At 46.5% G+C, this 19,197-nt stretch overlaps 1 protein-coding gene across 1 annotated transcript in view; it reads left to right on the forward strand.

The window, feature by feature from the left end:
- LOC138578694 (lactoperoxidase-like) overlaps positions 1-19,197 on the forward strand; it is a 513,803-nt gene that overhangs the window by 45,869 nt on the left and 448,737 nt on the right. Inside the window, exon 3 of the mRNA XM_069649723.1 lies at positions 10,863-10,980. Coding sequence (XP_069505824.1) covers positions 10,863-10,980 — 118 coding nt within the window. The remainder of the gene's footprint in view (positions 1-10,862; positions 10,981-19,197) is intronic.

Here is a 19,197-nt window from a genome sequence, read left to right on the forward strand (position 1 = left end):
TTAATGGCTGTCAACGTACAACAGAATGTATGCTCCCTTAATTTATACATGAAGACCAACAATTTGGAAATCAATGCAGCTAAGTCAAAGATAATTATTTTCTCGCCAGCTAAGGAGTCAGGGGTGACATGTCTGTAGAGTCAACAATGTGAAATTGGAGGCTGTGGACCAGCTAACATTTTTAGGGTTTCCAATTTATACGAGACCAAGCAATACGATCATATTGCTAAGATTGCATTCAAAGATTGAAATGGATTATCACAAAAGGTGGCTGTCTCTCATGTCTTCCTGTCATTAATTACTATAAGGCGAAGGGGGCCCCATGTTTAGTGTATTGTCCTGAATTTCTGCATGTTGATGATGGGACTCACTGGAATCATTTTGACGGTCTGCTATGTAGACGGGTGTTAGCACTACTGAATTTTATGCGATAACTGCAGTATGGTTTGAGTTGGGTCTCTTGTTGCTACAAGCTATAATTAAATGGAGAATTTTATTCTTATACCCCAAGGTCCCGTGCCCTCCTTCTAATTAATTGTAACATCAGCATAAAGAATGCGGTGGAAATAAACAATGTAATAAAATCAATAGCTGGGTGACCAAATGCGAAAAAGAATAAGGCCTCTGTTAAATGTTTCATCAAGGTCATTGATCGCTATCCCCAGGGTCGTAGAATAGAAACTATGGAAGATGGAAAGGTGTGATAAAAGATAAATAACATGGTTTAAATAATACTGCAAGTTTACTAACAATTAAAAAAGACAGTGAATTGTTCCGACTCACCTGTGTACATTTCTGGGCATGTATTGGAGAAATCTTGTTATGCCAATATGTTTTAACGTATTTTCTATGCATGACATTTTAGGAGCCAGAAGCAGGGAAGACATAGGGAAGAAAGTTGTTGTTGATTATGTAATGATGCTGGAGTAATTGAGACACTGAAACATCATATTATCCAACGTCCCAAATTAAGCATACTCATCCTCTGCACTTAAGGGGTTAAAGGATATGAGAGAAATGTATTTTGCTCATTTTGTTTATGATTCAAGTGCTTTAACCCATACCGATTTTAGTTTGGGTTAGCTGTCGATTGTGACACCTATAAAGCCCAAACTATTGCATTCAAGTACTGATTATTGTATACATAGGGAATACTGGCATCTGACGAAGTGCACAGACAAATAACATTTGAGGAGGGACACACATTGTATTAGGTGTTGTTTGATTATGAGCCCGCCCATTCCCTGTCCCTAGCTATGCTAATCCGTATGGCTAATCCCACCCATTCCTGCCTTTCCCAGCCGAAATATCCTCCTCATCGGAACTCTTTGAGCTCCTGTGGTGGAGGCCTGTTGTACGTAAGGCACAGGCTGCAAGAAGCCAATGGCAGGGGAGTTCCTAGGTCTGGAAAAGACCCGGGACTACGCTGGTATCGGAACTGTTGGGACTGGGGGCTAGCTAGTCTTTTGGCTGTAGCTCCTGAGATTCTATCCGGGGCTACAACCAAAAGATCAGGGGCTTTAGCCCCCTTAGCCCCCCCCTAGCAACGCCCCTGGCCAATGGTGTCAGAAGCTTTGGAACCGCAGCTTTTGTAAGTGGATCATGGGCGCTGTATGTCTTCCTTACTTGGTACGTGAAATGTGGGGGCATGTTGAGATGAGGTGGAGGGGCTCAGTCAGGCACATCACCATCGTATTTTTGAATGAGCTGTTCCTATGCGGTGCGTGATATATAAATGGCCAAGGCTATATTTTTGTTCTGATAGTCCTTGCCGCGCTTCTCTGGGGTCTGTGGTCAGAACGACAGGTATTTCAGTTTACCTATACCACATGTCAGTGCGCGGGGCACACATCCATGTCTCAGTGCGTGATGGCAACGCCCAGATGCTCGGATCCAGTGATGCTGCAGGATGGAGCCCGCCTAGGCATGTTGAAAGATAGCCCAGCTGGCAGCACATGAGGCCTCGCTAATTTACAAGTCTGATACATGTGGGCCGTGGCTGTCAGTCTCACATTTCCAGACAGTGCTAACTTCAAGTGTGTTTACCATGCAGACCTGCTGGATAGAGAAAAAGAAAGGCACGGATCACTCCCTGCACTCTCTGAAGACAGATAGTTTGCAAATCACGCTCCCCGCTTTCAGACAGCGCCGCCTGAGACAAAAGGACACGTTAGCTCTCTGCCTGCCCACACTACCTTCCTATTCTGCCCCATGCCAGCCCGTGGCATCGAGGACAGCCGGAGGAAAAGCTACTTTTGTGTGGCGTGCAGCAAGAATCGATAGACGCCACGTTCCCTTGAGACTCATTTTCCTATTGGCAGTTGGGGAGCAGGTGCAAGTGAATCCAGGCCGAAGCCAAGCCCACCTGTCAATCACTTTAAATTCTTGGTGACTTCCTGGTTGCTGCTCTTTTTCCCTACTTAAGCAGCCTTCCTGCCTCTTTTTCATTGCAGTTGGGGAGCAGGTGCAAGTGGATCTAGGTCACCTGGCCTAAGCATCACCCACCTTCTTAGCCCTGCCTCTTCCTTTCCGCTCTTAACTTTTAGATCAAGGGCGGCTCTCGCCCGGGCATCCGAAGTGAACGGCAGACGAAGAAAAGGGCAATTCCTGTTTGGACCTGTTTGGACTGGGAGGACCCAGGGCCCGAAACCCCTGCTCAGACAGCATGTACGCATGCACCAACATGTGTTTTCTCCCTCTGTCCCCACAGGCCATCCCCACCATCATCAGGCAACACCAACGTAACCCTCTCCGGTGCTGAGGTGAGGACAGGTGCTCCGTGGCACAATACGTTGTGCATTTGTAAAAGTTGCATTCTCACGCCACAGTGCATGTGTGCCTGCTCCTCCATGGCCTTGGCCTCTCATTTCACTGCTAAAGCTCAGGGCATTCTGTCCAACCTCTCTTTCTATACCTCCTCCTCTACCACTCCTGGCCCGTCTGAGGCCGTATCTCCTCCTCCTCCTTTCTCCTCCTTTCCCCTGTTCACCCCTGACGATGTTGCTAGACAATTCCGATCTATGAAAGTCTCGTCAAAGCAGGTTCTCCCCTGCTCATCCAGAACCATCAAGGACCACATCGACACCCTTGCTCCAGCCTTGGCCAATTTCTGCAATCACTCCTTTGCCACTGGCACTTTCCCCTCAACCCTTAAGCACACTCTTTTGCAACCCCCTTCTGAAGAAGCCCTCGGCCGATCCTTTCACTCCGGCTAACTGTCGCCTGATCTCCATCACTCCTTTCCTGGGCAAACTCTTGGAAAAGCTGGCAATCTCCCAGCTTAATCTACATACTGAATCTGTTGGCTGCCTCTTTGACCACCAGTCTTGCTTTAGAGCTGCCAGAAGCATGGAAACTGCTCTCCTGAACAACCGTGAAGACCTGCTCTCCATTCTTAACTCTACTCTCCCTTCTGTCATCATTCTCCTCAATTTCTCCTCTGCTTTTGACACAGTCAACCATGCCATCCTGCTCAATCGCCTCTGCAACAACCTTGTTATTACTGATCAGGCCCGGGCCTGGACGACCTCCTTTCTCATAGACCTTCCTTCTCAGGTCCTACTATGGTCTTTCCCCATCCAGGTGATCCATGGTCGTGTCCTGGCCACCTGGATTACAGATCCCCAGAGACTAGCTAGGGAGACACCCTCAGGTTTCTCACATACCCTTCCTCCATGCGATGTTGTCACATTTCTTGCACAGGGGAACCGGGAAAGAAAATACACGTTTCCCTGGTTTATTCCTTTCCTGTGCTCCACTGTGAAACGATAGGGTTGTAAATCAAGAAACCATTACATGACCCGAGGGTTGGACTCTTTGCGTTGGCTAATCAAGACAAAGGGAGAGTGGGATAATGGCCCACTTGACGGCTAGGGCCTCTAGTTCCACCGCCGAGTAATTTTTCTCACGTGGGAATAACTTGCGACTGGTGTATAGTATGGGGTGTTCTAGTCTATCACAAATTTGGGACAGAACGCCTCCTAATCTTGTAAGGGAAGCATCCGTCTGCAACACAAACTCCTTCGAGAAGTTGACTACGTTTAGGATTGGGTTTTGGCATAGTGTTTGCTTTCGGATGTTATAGCATACCTCGTCATCCCCGCTCCACTGAAGTTTCTGGGGTTCAGCATTTTTACGTTTATCTGTCAACCGTGCCGTTTTATCCGAATAGTTGGGGATAAACCTACGGTAATATTCTATTAACCCAAGGAAGGCTCTAAGGTCCCTTTTGGTCTTTGGCGTTGGAGTATCCAAGATGGCTTTTACTTTTTCATGTTGGGGTTGTACAGTTCCGTTCCCTATGAAGAAGCCAAGATTTTTCACAACTGGATTTGAAGTTAGACCAGCATTCCTAAGGACTTTAATGATGGTATAAAGATGGAAGAGATGGTCTTCCCAGGTCTTACTATAAATGATGATATCGTCATTGTAAGCTCCACAAAATTCTGAATAGGGTTGTACGGTGTATAAGATGTTGGAACATAGCTGGCGCACCGTGTAGGCCGCAAGGGATGACTTTAAACTGGAATAACCCGAGGGGTGTTGAAAACGTAGTTGTTTCCTTATCTGGCCCATATATGGGGACTTGTCAGTACGCCTTTGTTAAATCTAGGGTAGATAGATAGGTGGCTGTTACTAGTTTATCAATTAGGTTATTGATGTGTGGCATCCAAGTCCAACATGGCATTGACTTGATGGAAGCCAATGCAGAATCTCCAGGACCGGTCGTGTTTAGTAACTAACATGATAGCAGAGGATCATGGATTTGAGGAAGGTTCGATAATATTAGCCTTCAACATTTTGTTGACTTCCTCGATCACTACCTGTTTATGCGCCTCTAGTAGACAATAAGGTTTTAGGTGAACTACTTTGCCTTTGGGTGTTCGAATATAATGATATGTACGTTTTACTCTTCCTGGTTTTTCTGAGAATACATCAGGGAATGAGACTATTACGTCCTTTAAATCTTCTGGTTGTTGCCTAGATAACTCGGGTGGAATTAAGTCAAAGTTAGCTATGTCTTCGGGAACCAGGCAGGCTAGAAATTTGGCATGGGTGGCTGATGGGTTTTCTTTCCACTCTTTTAGGAGGTTAATGTGATATAAGTGGACTTTCTGTTTTTGGTCTGGCTGGGCTATTTTATATGTGCACGTTCCCATTCTTTGTATTATCTCATAAGGTCCGTGCCACTTGGAGACAAGTTTGTTTTATGAGGTGGGTAAGAGGACTAGTACTTTCTGTCCGACAGAAAAAGATCTTTAATTTACCTTTTTTGTAGTATCTGGCTTTTGCTGATTTTGGGCCTTTCCCCTGTGAGTACAAACTAAGTCCCGGACTAATTTCATATGTTCTCGCCTTCTAGTGGTGGTTTGGTATATTGGAATGGGGCTTCCTCGCGTTCTTCCCAGGTTTCCCGAAGCATGTCCTGGACATCTCTCAGTTCTCTTCCATAGAGTAGCTGAACGGGAGAGAAACCTGTGGAAGCTTGGGGGGGGGGGAGTTTCTCACTGCAAAAAGTACCCATGGGATCATTCGGTCCCAGTCCTTCCCGTCATTGTCTACTAATTTTCGGAGAATTAGTTTCAAGGTCTTATTGAATCTTTCTACTAGACCATCTGTTTGGCGATGGTACACAGAAGTTTTCAAGGTGGTAACATGGAGTAGCTCTTTGACTTCGGTCATAAGCTTACTCATAAAATTTGAACCCCCATCTGTTAGTATTTCTTTGGGAAAGTCAACCCTAGAGAAATACGGTAGAAGATGTTTCAGGATTTTCTGAGTGGAAGCATTTTGCATTGGAAATGCCTCAGAGTATCGGTGCATAATCCACGATCACCAGGACATACTTGTTACCCAATTTAGAGGTTTCCAGAGGTCCTATTATGTCCATGCCAATTCGTGAGAAGGGGACTTCTATAATTGGCAACGGTTCAGAGGGGCAGGTAATGGAACATGCAGGTTGGTCTTTTGACATATCTTGCGTGTTTGTATGAAAGTTTTATCGTCGGCGTGGATACCAGGCCAGTAAAACATTCCACCAATATGTGCCTGGGTTTTAGCTTGGCCCAAATGTCCTCCCATGAGATGAGAAGGTGCGATCTCTTGCACGATCTTTCGGTGACTTTCAGGTATTACCAGTTGAGTTTTTATTAACCTTTCAGGGGAGGTTTCTTTGCTTTAAAGCAACCCTAGTTTTAAGAAGAAAAGGGGACTTCCCTTCTCTAGGCCTTCTTCTTCCGAAATTGCTTGTAAAAAAGCTTCAGCAAGGGCTGGATCATTTTGTTGTGCAAAGGCTAGGTTGCGATAGATGGTGGGTTCCTCTACTTTCCTTTCTTTGATGGTAGAGGATTTATCAGCTTCCCCAAAGCCTAAGTTACCTCTGTCTGTTTCATCTGGTTCACTTTCTTGGAACTGAGGGAACAGAGCTATCTCCAAAATTCCCTGTGCAATTTGGTCTCCCCGACGTACCTCAAAAGGGACTTCGCCATGATTCAGTAAGAGAACCTTGATGTCTCCTTGGAAGACAGGATCAATAACGCTGCTAAGACCTCTATCCCGAACCTCCATGCTAAGACAGATTTGGGGCTAATCATATGTAACCCCCCACAGGGGGAATCAAAGCTAAATCCCTAGGAATCAGTCCTCTTTTCCCAGGAGGAATATTAGCTTCCCTACTGGTACAAATATCAAACTCAATTGATTCCTTGGTGGCAATGAAAGGGTTGGAGGCTCTCTAACTAAGCTTTTGAAATTGTAGGCTGTCCCAATTTGTTTCAATTGAGTCACATCCCACTGCTGACACCATATGCGAATGACTCATGGTGGCAACAATTAAGACAGACACAGGTGATCACAGTTCAAGGGTGTTTATTGAACAATGAATGCATATGAATGCTGTATGCAGGTTGGAAAAAACACCTAATTTAAACCTAAATCTAAGGTGGGAGCAAGTGTCGACATCAAATGAAAAATAAGGCAGTCCTAGTGGGGTTGTGTCAAATAAAAAGGGCCTATAATAAGGAACCTATTGCCAAACCTCACAACTAATACAACTAATACAAACAGGGGTGTGAGATAGTTCTCAAGAAAAGAAAAAAGCCTTCTCAATAATATGTCAGGATGCCTGGGTCTCCCTTCCACATGTTTTGAGTACAGGGGTAAAATGGGAGCTTGGAGCACATTATAGCCTCAGGCTTCTCCAGCACGAGATGACAGTTCCAATGGCAGTTGTCAGGACCGTCGATGGCCAAGCCTTGTTTCCTTCAAAAGTCTCTTGCCTTCTGGGCCTGACGTGTTCAATAACAAAAGCAACATTTTGTTTATTAAACAAATGAAGTTAGTTTCCAGTGTTCACTGGGTGAAGGGTACACCCCTGGGCACTGACCCTTCTTAATTTCTTACCACAGTTTCATGTGGGGTGATGGCTTCACCCCTGGGTCCCCCTCTTCTGGGCCCTCTTCTGGGCGTTGACACTTTATGTATCGTATTCCACAAATCTTAATGTCGTTTTAAACAGTTCCAGCGGACATCTCTCGTCCGGGTTCACCTTTGTCAACACACTGTTTCTTGGGACTTTGTTAGACTTTGCCCCTCTTGAGATTCACTTCCCTTGTTTCTTCTCACTGCGAGATTCACTTCCCTTTCTTTCACTTAGTTTGTAGATCAAAGTCTTTCGATTGTACAGGGATTTTGCTTGACCCTCCGTATGACCACTTTGACCTATTCTGCTGGCTCTCCCAGGGCCTGCTGGTTTCTGTAGTTTCTCTCATATGGGCCTTGACCGGAGTGTCTTGACTTAGCACCCACATGGTGCCGGTTTTTCCCTGCAACCGGTTTCCCCTTTATCACTTGTTAAAGTTCTTTCACAGTTCATAGAGATTGGTTCAAACCTGCTACTCTGGGATTTTCACTCAACACAGCCCGGCTCTTATTGTTTTCTCTTTCGACTCATCGGCTGTTATAACCCGCTTGGCTTCTCTTCTTCATTTGAGTCAAGGCCGGGTACCACGGTCGTGGGAGCTTCCCTCGCTCCTGCTTATCGGCGTAGGCTTGCCCCGTGTACCATTGACATCTGCTTCAAGACACGTGTGGTATTGTTCGCGGTCTTAGGCTCTCTTACACAAAGGTCCTGCGGGTCTGGCACAAAAAGGGCAAGGTCACTTCTCTCCTCGCCACCCTCTCGATTCTTGCTGCCTTTCTCCTTCGCTTGAAGTGCTGCGACTGCTTAGCCGTCTCGCTGTGCTGTCTGCCGTGCTCGCCTTGCTCGTACTGTGCTCTCTGGCTCCACCTTTTATCCCTGTGAGGAAGGGAAAGGGCTGTCAGGTGTGTGTGATTCTCATCAAATGCCTGACTTTGCCTGGCCCTTGTAGTGGGACATGTCAGGAAATGGCTCTAGTGTTAGTCCGTTGTCCTTTGTGTTGTGCGAAAGTGTTTGTGTTGGAAGGGGGGGCAGTGGTTTGGAACTTCCTATGTGAGTGGATGGGGAAAAAGTGTTAAAGGAAGGGGGGTACCGCATCTCACCCGTCATTGTCCCACTCCCATTCCCCGAGGACCCCCCATTCAGGAGATCCTCCCTCACTGGTCCACCCCCAGGAACTGGATCCAATAGCAATGGCCGTGTCCTGGCCACTTGGATGACATATCCCCGGGGACTAGCTAGGGAGGCACTTTCAGGTTTCTCACAGTATGCATTGTGATAAGATCTGACACTTAGCTCATTTTGGTGTCACCAGCTCTGTGGAGGTGCACCCTTCCTGGCAATGTACAATTTACCATGCACCATCCTACCCTTAAACTTGACTTCCGCCATTCTGAACCCGAGAATATTGATGGTTAAACCCCCATATGCTGTTGGGTTTGTCTGCCCCAACCACTGTGTAGTGGGAACCCAAGTCAGCCATCATTTGCAACTTGCAATCATCAATGCTCACATAACACTATTGAGCATCCATATCCTGTTCATCCATTGTGCAATGAGGAGATCGCTTATTTCATCCCTCTCCAGGTGTACTTCATCACTAATCAAGACTGTGATGGAGAGGCACACCATCACTCTGTGGCCCCTTCTGCCGCACATGTGGGGGAACAATCACACATGGGCAACTATTGTCATTATTAGTGCAATGGCTTGGGGAATCGACTTCATTAGTTGCTGCATTACATTCATTCCATTTCAAACTGCATGTGCATAATTTAGCATTTTGTCAGGTGGTGTGGTGCATTGCAGCTGTGAACGTGAAGCCAGGCATGGGCTACACATTATAGGAAATGAGAAATTAAGGAGGAGTAGTGCCGACTGGACATACATGCAGTGTTAGCATGCATAATTAAATTACAGTAAACATTGGTCATAATGCAATTCTGATGCTAAATGCTAACTCGGATTAATGGAATAAAGGTTTGTTCTGCTAAGCGGGCATAATGGAATGTTCTCTTGCTGGTTGAAGTGCACACAATGAAATTAGCCATTGCAGTGCCAAGCAGACACAATGAAACCATGGCCTGGATTGCTGACTGGGCACAGAGGAATCAGGCTTCATAATGCTTACTGGGTATACTGAACTGGGCCCACTGGAATCTGGCCTTGCTGTCTTAGTTGGGCCTGATGCAACTTGTTATAGCTGTGCTGATATTAAGTAATGAAATCTGGTATTGTGCTAATTGAGCATTATGCAGATCTAATTTAACCTAGCGATGCTCTGCAAGCTGCAACACTTGTCGATTGCTATGCCTACTATAATGGACCATATTCACACTGAGCACAATACAATCTGTCCATGCTGTGATAACTGGACATTATATTTTCTCTAGAGCCTATGAAACTGTAACTCTACTTCCCCAGAGGGCTCACATATGGTCTGCCCAACTCCAAAAAACGGAGTCTTGACGGCAGGGACCATTTGCAAAACATGCACTTACCAAAAACTGTCTTCCCTACTGTAATGTAGCGGGACTATGCTCTGCTAACTGGAGATGACAGAATCAGTCAATGATGCGCTAACTGAACATAAATTGTGCTGGCCATGCCGTTCTAATGAAAACTGAAAATACAGTGATATCACTGTCCACTGGAATGAGACAGTGACATGCTGGAAGTACATTATCAGAATTATCATGATGTGCTAAGAGAACCGAACTGTGTGTGAGTAGCAAAACTTGTCTCGGGAGGATAGCTCAGGGGCAACGTGCTCCCCTTGCAAGCCAGACGACACGGAGCAACACAGGTTCGATCTCAGGGTCGCGCTTAGGAACCTCTGGGTATTAAACGTGTTTTAAATAACCTAGCATATCATATGGTGAGAGTATCTTGCATACGATGTTATTGTCTGGTGTACAGCAATTCTGTGAATACCAGGGGCTTTGGTGACAATATACTGAAATGGTTGTGTACTCGAGGTCTTGATGACAGTACCTAAAAAGTAGGAATACCTGTGCTACTAATGGCAAAACGTAACAATGTTGTGAGTACCCAGGCTTTTATCATGACTGGAATGAATGCGTAAACTTCGTCAATGGTTTTCTCTGATACATTTGCCATTTGCCTTAGATGAAAGCCAAAGTTATCTTCAGCCTTAACAAAAAGAGAGCAAAAATACATTGTTTAAATATTAAACATATTGCAAATGTTTTATTTAATTTACAATTGGATCATTCAATTCTAATACTTTGCAAAACATGCAGTCACCCAGCCATCCATCTACACAGGCACACGATCTATGGCTTAGGCCTTGAATGTAGCCCCATTGGCGGCAGTACAATCATCCGAGGTACGCACATCAGTTGTGACTAAACATGTTTCCTCTTGAAGAATTAAAAAAACTATTATGTGAAGCAAATACGAACTTTATTGCATTGTCTTACAGATAAACAGAAACGCAAGGCAAATATTCCTAAATACATTTACTGCGCCCCCCAGACTTCAGTGGTGAGCTGCCCACAGCAGGATGAATACATGAACATCACCGGCGCATGCAACAACAGGTAGGAAGGAGCATTCCAGCCAGCTCTGTACCCGCCACTAACATCCCATTCCAAGAATCGATCAGTGATGAAGGCATGTGGGGGTATGGGCACTGAAGGGGGCAATTAACCCCGATAAGGCCCTGAGAAGGAAAAAAAAAGCGTTATTGTAGGTCCTTGAATGGTTGCAGTGCATCCCTATGTTCTCTCCGCTGTGCGTAATGTCTAGTGCATGCATATGGCGGTCAGAAATAATGGCCAATACCATTGAAATCCTTGGCGCCCTGGCTTCCGTGGGTGCCAAAAGCACTACGAAGACATGCAGTGTGCTCCTTAACTGGGAATTCCCTACGCTAGGGCGGCCTGTATAGGAATGCTGTACCATCACAGCTGAACACAGCTCCTATCACAGACTCTACCTGTTCTCCACCTTTGTATTAGGGTTGAGAGTGTAATGCTGTTTTGTGTTTGTGCTCATTTTCATGTATTCACATTTGTTCTAGTACCAGAGTGTTTTTCATTTTGCAAGATCAAAATGTAGGAGTTATGCCAGAAAATGGTATTCAGTGTGAGGGTTTTGGGCTGTTTTTGTGAGTGGGTCAGACGTGTTGTGAGTAATTGCACTGTTTGTAACTGAGATGGCATTTCTTAGGATAGCCCTGGTGCCACAGCACAGAACATCATTAGAGCTTTCTTTAAATGAGATTTACATGGTTCAATAAGTTGTTTGCCTTTAAGACAGCTCCCGGTGCTGAGGTGCTCCTGCAGAAATGTGGGTGTATCCTGCACATCAGAGATTTGGATCCTGTTGGGAAACGGTCATCCGTTCATCCTTCCGAAGTCCTATTATCAAGTACCTTTAAATCTGGAAATAACTTTATCTATTATTACACCACTTAGAAATGTGTCAAGAGCTCAGCACACACAGACATGGAAAATGCGTGCCCTAAAAAGGTTCTTAATTTTCCATACCCACCTTACAAACGGGTTTGGGCAAACAAGCCCGAACCAGGTCTACTTGGCCTACACAACTTTTTTTCAGACCCAGTGTGGGACTCAAAAGTCGTGCCCTGAGCCAGGTCCACTGGCCACAACTGGCTTGAGGCTTGCATAAGGTCAGGACGAGAGTGCTTGAGGCTTGCCAAACCAAGCGCAGGATCTGTGTCCCAACCCAGGTATGTAGGCTGTGAGGGATTCGACCATCTGCACAGGGAGTGTGCGCTCGTCTGGGCTTTTTTTGGATGATTTTTTTAGGAAAAGTAATGATGGGAGATAAACCTCCGAAAATGTGTGGGGCTAATCCGGACACGTTTTCTAATGCTCGACGCACAACAAAAACATAGTCCAGTGTACTCTGGGGGACTCAGCCTACAGTTCTCCCTGTGACATTTATTTGACAGGTGACAGCGGAGGTGTGCCCAAAAACATCCAGAGGAGAAGGGCAACACCTTCCTCCTCACATGGGTGACCTAATTAAATATCAAAGGCTCCCTGGATCTGCCCTGTTCAATTGTCTAAGTTCTGTGTGGTGGCAGTGCATACTGAGAAGAGTTAATTGAAGCAGGCCTGCAAATAGGCCTGGTCACAGAACTTAAAAATCGTCAGGAAAACTAACACCTCTTAGATATGCAATGTGTCAACTTGAAGCTAGTTCCCACCCCTCTGTATGAAGGACAGCGAATGGCATGTCTGGGTCCACTATTTACCATAGGCAACCCCAGCAGAGTGGACGCCTTTCAGAGGGAAAAGTATGTGATTTAAGGGAGACAGAAAGTCTGCTCTCATCACAAATTTCAAGGGAGACCTGCGCTTTGATCAAGAGTCACAGAGGGCTCAGTTAACCAGAGCGACACTTTGATCTACAACATGCAGGAAGATGGGCGTGATTTAGGAGTACATGGTGTCACCCATTACCTTTCCTGTTGCAAAGCACTCTGGACCTGACCTTATGCATAACAGAAAATTGTCGGTGGGGACCCAGGATTGGTTCCTTAAGGTAGGCTTAGCCTGCACCAATCACTGGGGCCCATTTGGCTTTAAAAGAGGCCTGAGCCCCTTACTTAGGAGATCATCTGAAGGCTTCACAAGAAGCAGAAAATAAGAACTCAGCATTGGACCCTGGCTGAAGGTACAGTCTACCTTACAGCTTTTGCCTGAGAAGGAAGGCCAGGATTTACAAGAGGGAAGCAAGGCACCTCCCCTAAACATCTCCCAGGGAACACAAGGAGATACCGAACTCAGAGGGCCCATCCAGCAGCTCCAGAACCGGTACCCAGCCAGCATACAGCATGCCCTGCTTGGTTCTGCCAGCAGGCTTCCTAAGTCGGAAGTGCCAGAGAGTCCCTGAAGAAAGGACAAGGCTGTTGCCTGCAAACGCTCTCCTCAGCTTTGGGCCGTCTGCCTTAAAGGACGACAGGAGCCCTGCAAAGAAAATAGGAGGAGTGCCATAACAAGCATCAACCAGCTTCTATCCTTTAAGGACATTTTCAAGTCAGTCGAGCCCTCGAACCACGTTCAGCTGCACAACTGACTGTTGTCACTCTGCAATCACTAAAGCTGTCTGAGATGCCTCGACCAGCGTTCCAGATCCGCCAACTAGCACAGAGACAATGATTCTTGACCCTGTGCCACCATGTAGGCCAGCCTGCAGCCGTTTGTCCAGACTCACTTGCCGAACTGCCCTCTGCCTGATACCCGCAGCTGTCTCCCGTCTTGAGCTCTGTCGCAGGAGCTGCAAAGTTTCCTGAAACCGACTTGACGCTGTAGAGCATTAAGATCATCTCAAGCACCAGGTGCATTGTGGTTCTGTCCCCGTGGTCCTTCTTCGAAGGCCCCTAGAGACATTTACAACCTCTTGCTCCTTTGGTGCTGAAACCAAACAATCTTAAACAGTTAAGACTGATTGCTTTACCGACTACCATCCTGTCAGTATCCAGAGTGCATCCTTTTCCTTTGAGAAACTGGAAGAAGACCCCAGGGGATGGACTAAGCCCTGTGAACCCGAATGAACAAAACCTTCCTGAGCAGTGTTTCTCGCCAATCATCCCACCAAGAGTGTCAGTGAGGACAGGGGCTAGTACGGCATCCTGCAGACAAGACATTGATATACACGTGTATATCAATGGAAGCAAAACTCCTGCAGTCCGAGACACTGCGGCTAGCGTCACTGCTGTCGCCCGGCAGTGGGTACAGCCAGGCCAGTATATTGATGGGCCTGATTGTAGCATAAGTGGGTTTGATGGAAAGAGTAAGTGCCCCTTACATTGTTTCATGATGCGAAAGTGATACGAGTGTGTGTGCTTGGCTTTTTCTGGACTCGAGTACTCACAAACCTGTCGGCAGCCTTTGCAAGCTCCCTCTGGACTGTGATAGTCTTGTCCACATGATGTTGGTGTAGGTCAACCTCACAATTTTTCAATATATGCTCATACGCAATCAAATTGTACATCCCATTAAATGTGTCAACTTTGTTATCAGCCACCCACCCGCTCAGATATTTCAACGACAAGTGTGTGAACGCTTCAAATGACTGCCCGCTTTTCTTTCTGAGCTCGCCAAAGCTCTTTAGATACTGTTCTGGGGTTTTACAGAACTTCCTGAGGAAGGCTGTATTCATCCTCTCATAAACAGGCCTTTCCTCAGGAGTTAACTGAAGAATTGCGTCAGTCCTTGATGTCGGTAAGCGACTCATCAGAGCTGCACCCCATAGTACCTCATCCACCTCTTGTAGCTATAAAGCCAGTTCGAACTTCAAACCAGTCAAAAATATCTTTCCCCACTTCATAAGTCTGCACTAAGTCTTTGGGGAAGTGCGGTCGGGGCTTATCCCAGGCACTCTGATTTGAGCCACTCTTGTTGCTTTCGCTAGAGGTGGATCTGTTGGCCTCCTTCTTCTTTTCAAGTGCCAGTTTGCCCAGCTCTATGATGACCTTGTCCCGCTGTTTCTGTTCCTCTAGCGCTAGTCTGCTCTCCTCGAGCAGAAGCTTTCTAGCTGTAAAAACATAAATGCAACTATTCTGTATGATTGGGGGGCATGTGAGGGATTCGACCATCCACACAGGGAGTGTGCGCTCGCCTGGGCATTTTTGATGATTTTTAGGAAATGGAATGATGGGAAATCAACCTCTGAAAATGTGTGGGGCTAATTCGCACACATTTTCTAATGCACAACATTAGCAGCACAACAAACACATAGTCCAATGTACTCTGGTGGACACAGCCTACAGGCACAGTTCTCCCTGTCACATTTATTTGACAGGTGACAACGAGGGGTGCACAAAAACATCTAGACGAGAAGGGCAACACTTTCCTCCTCCCATGGCCAAACCCTCATCCCCTACACAAGATGTGGTGGACTATGTACTCGGCCTTCGGTCTAGAGTGGCAAAGTACATGGAACAGTCAACCAAGAGCCTAAAGGCCAGTCAGGAGCTGATGAGGCACTGGCATGACCAGAAAGCCACAGTGACAGTCTATTCGCCAGGCCAGTGGGTGTGGATTATGGAGCCTGTCAAACCCAGTGCCCTTCTTGACAAATGGACTGGGCATTACTGTGTGCTGGAAAAGGTCAGTGAGGTGAATGATCTCATTGACGTGAAAGGACCTAAACAGATGTGCAGGGTCTTTCATGTCAACTGGCTAAAACGACATTATAGCCAGGATGAATTATATCATTGCATTAGTGACAGATGGAGAGACTGAGACGGAGACCAAGCCCCTCCCAGACCTCTTGCATATTGAAGCCACAGATGGGTCAGTTGAAGGTGTCAACATTGCAACAGACCTGTCAGAACAGCAGCTGACAGACTGTCGCCGTTACTGAGACAGTTTTGTGATCTGTTTTCTCTCACCCCAGGTCGCACAGATTTGTGCACCCGTGTTGTGGACACTGGAGACAGTAAGTCGGTGAAAAGTAGGATTCACTGGAGGTCAGGGACACCATCAAGGAGGACATTTCCAAGATGCTATGCATACGAGTGATAGAGCCACCCCACAGCCTCTGGGATAGCCCAGTGGTACTGGTCCCTAAAAAGACCTGTGGTGGGAAGACTGAATTCCGCTTTTGTGTGGACTACAGGGGCCTCAATTCTTTCACAAAGACAAATGCTCACCCAATTCCTCAGGGTACTGGCAGGTCAGTTTGACAGATGGAGTGAGAGAGAGGTCATCATTCTCCACCCTGGAAGGACATTATCAGATAACTGTGATGCCCTTCGGATTGAAGAATGCCCCTGTCACCTTTCACCGGATGGTTAACCAGTGTCGCCAATTTAGATGACATTCCTGTGCTTAGCCACACCTAGGAGGATCATTTATCCCACCTGAAACAAGTGCTTCAGGTGCTGCAGAATGCAAATCTGACTATCAAGGCCACGAAGTGCCAGACAGCGCAGGGTACCGTGTCTTACGTAGGTCACCTGGTCGGTGGAGGTAAGACACAACCTCTCGAAGCACAGGTATAGGCTGTGAAGGAGTGGGCCATCCCCACAACACAGATGCAGGTGAGAGCCTTTCTAGGTCTCACTGGGTACTACCGGTCGTCCATCAGGGGGTATGGGACCATTGCCATGCCCCTGAATGATGTTACCGCCAAGAAGATGCCAAAGAATTTAACTTGGACCCCCGCCTGTCAAAACTGTTTTCAGGATTTAAAGGATGGATTGTGCAGGGCCCCAGTTCTGAAAGTGCCAGACTATGGTCAGGAAGTCATTATCCAGAAAGATGCCTGTGATTTTGGGATTGGAGCCGTGTTAGTGCAGGTGAACTCTGAAGGGGTAGAGCCTACATTAGCTGGTGTTTGACAAAAAGGGAAAGGAACTGGGCTGTCGTAGAAAAAGAGGCGTATGCAGTTGTGTGGGCTCCCATGGCCAGCCTAATTAAATATCAAAGGCTCCATGGATCTGCCCTGTTCTATTGTCTGCGTTCTGTGCGGTGGCGGCGCATACTGATGATTGTTAATTGAAGCAGGCCTGCAAATAGGCCTGCTCACAGAACATAACAATGCACAGGAAAACTAATACCTCTTGATATGTAATGTGTCAACTTGAAGCTAGTTCCCACCGCTCTGCATGAAGGACATTGAATGGCATATCTGGGTCCACTATTTACCTGTGGCAACCCCTGCAAAGCGGACCCCTTTCAGAGGGAGAAGTATGCGATTTAAGGGAGATAGAAAGTCTGCTCTCATCACAAACTTCAAGGGAGACCTACACTTCGATCAAGAGTCACAGAGGGCTCAGTTATCCAGGGAGACACTTTGATCTACAACAGACAGGAAGATGGGTGGAACTTAGGAGCCTGGGTGATGGGATGTCATCTTATAGCAACCTAATGTAACAGGAATAAAGTTAACTGATGGAACCTACACAATGTGTCTAAGGCTCGTATTTCATTTCACTGGCGACAAGCTGGTCTTGGTGTGAGGCCTAGAGACAGACCTACCTGGAAGGAGAAGAGGTTTATGGTGAACAAACTGCTACGGGAGTTGGAAGGGGAGGTTGAAAAAATGAAAAGAGAGGAACCACTGCCCCCACAAGTAAGTCCCATCACCCTGGCTAAGAATGGGAAAAGAGGACATTACAGCAGGGAGATGCATTCCTGTGTAAGATCCAGTGCCAAAAGGAACTTTCCAGGGTTAGGGAAACAAGGTGTGCTGCCCTAGCACATGACCCAGGGCCAAGAAAAGGGACAGCGGCTTCCCAATTAAAGAGACAGGGCCAAGAAGAAGGGGAGAGCTGTGGCCCAATGAGAGGCATGCCAGTGTTCGTAGTGGAGATGCATGCCCCAGAGAAGAAGATGTGAAAGCAGTTAAGTGGCGACGCTCAGAGGTAAAGCAGGTCTCTGTAAGAAGGGCACTGAAACACAATGTAGTACGCAGGTTATGAAGTAAGGGGGTAAGGACACGGCAAAGGAAATATACCCAGCGGGCAGTGAAGGAAAGCTTTAGCGTGTCATGCGTAGTGACCTAAGTGCTGCTCACCAGGTGGATGGGGGCGCACGCCTGGAAAAACAAGTGCGGGACGGAGGAGTAGCTGGGGAGGACTGACTGCCACATGAGCTGTTAGTGCTTTATCCAGGTGGAGAATGTTGGGTTCCATGTAACCGTTGGGGTGCAGCAGCTCCATAGTGCTCACCTGTGGTCGTACGATTGGTGACGTCATGGTGGATGCTGGGGGAGATGGGGATCGTGGGGAATGCTATGCACGCAACATTTGGTATGAGCGAATCTGCGAGACTCTTAGTGTCACAGTAAAGGATCCTATGAAGTTGGAGCACCATGATAAGTTTTGATGCAAAATACAAGAAGATGCAAAGGGCTAGGCAGCAAGGCAGCAGCGCGTATCCATTGGCTGGCAGTGGTGTCTGGATGCAACACCCAAAGGGATTCTAAAAGCGGAGTACATTTGTATATGTTTGCAAGGCCACTTTTTGGAAGCAGCACCGACATCCAGAGTATGAAAGCGGACTATTTCGCGAGGTGCCTGACTGGTAAGAGACATCAAGGACGATCGTGGTGTTGGGTTCAAACTTCACGGAACCCATGGGAACAATTGAAGTTTCATTGATCTGTCAGTGGGGCATCGGAGCTAAGGACTGGCATGGAGTATCAGTCACTGTCTGCTCAATGGCACAAGAAGATCCCGTACATTCGGTTTGGTGTAAGGGTAGTTTGGGTGGCGTTGGTGACGTCTGCTGACAAAGGATAATATATACGTGACATTGACGAAGAACGGAAAGCATGCAGTAGCGCGCACGGCCAGTATCTTTTGTTATTGTTTTTGCACGCCATATAATGAAATGTGACAGCATTTAGTCTAACTCTTGTGAGGAATTTTAACTAGCTCTATTTTGCTCGCCAGCAACAAGGAATTTTAGGATTTAACTACAGCGATTGTCAAAAGTATAAATTCTAATTCGATCAAGGGCTGTTGAAGTTGATATGGGAAAATGCAAACTACTAATGCATTTTGAGGAAATTCAGGATTAGAGCTGTGCACAACTATGGACTTGTAGGCTGTCAGCTTAATCACCATTAAAAGATAACACACTTTAAGTTAAATTGTTCAGAGTTAAGAGTATGGGTAAGTTTAACATGTTTGGAGAAAGTTCAGGTTAAAAGTTGTTTTATTTTTAGCTATGGCCAGTGTTTGGCTAAAAGTGTGCTGGCTAAACCCGATTGAGGAATTTTAGGCATAGAGCTGGTACACAGCTATGGACTTTTAGGACATTGCCAAATAT

The sequence above is a fragment of the Ambystoma mexicanum genome, chromosome 1p, assembly GCF_040938575.1.
Source record: "Ambystoma mexicanum isolate Mex_15411 chromosome 1p, UKY_AmexF1_1, whole genome shotgun sequence".
NCBI classification, from domain to species: Eukaryota; Metazoa; Chordata; class Amphibia; order Caudata; family Ambystomatidae; genus Ambystoma; species Ambystoma mexicanum.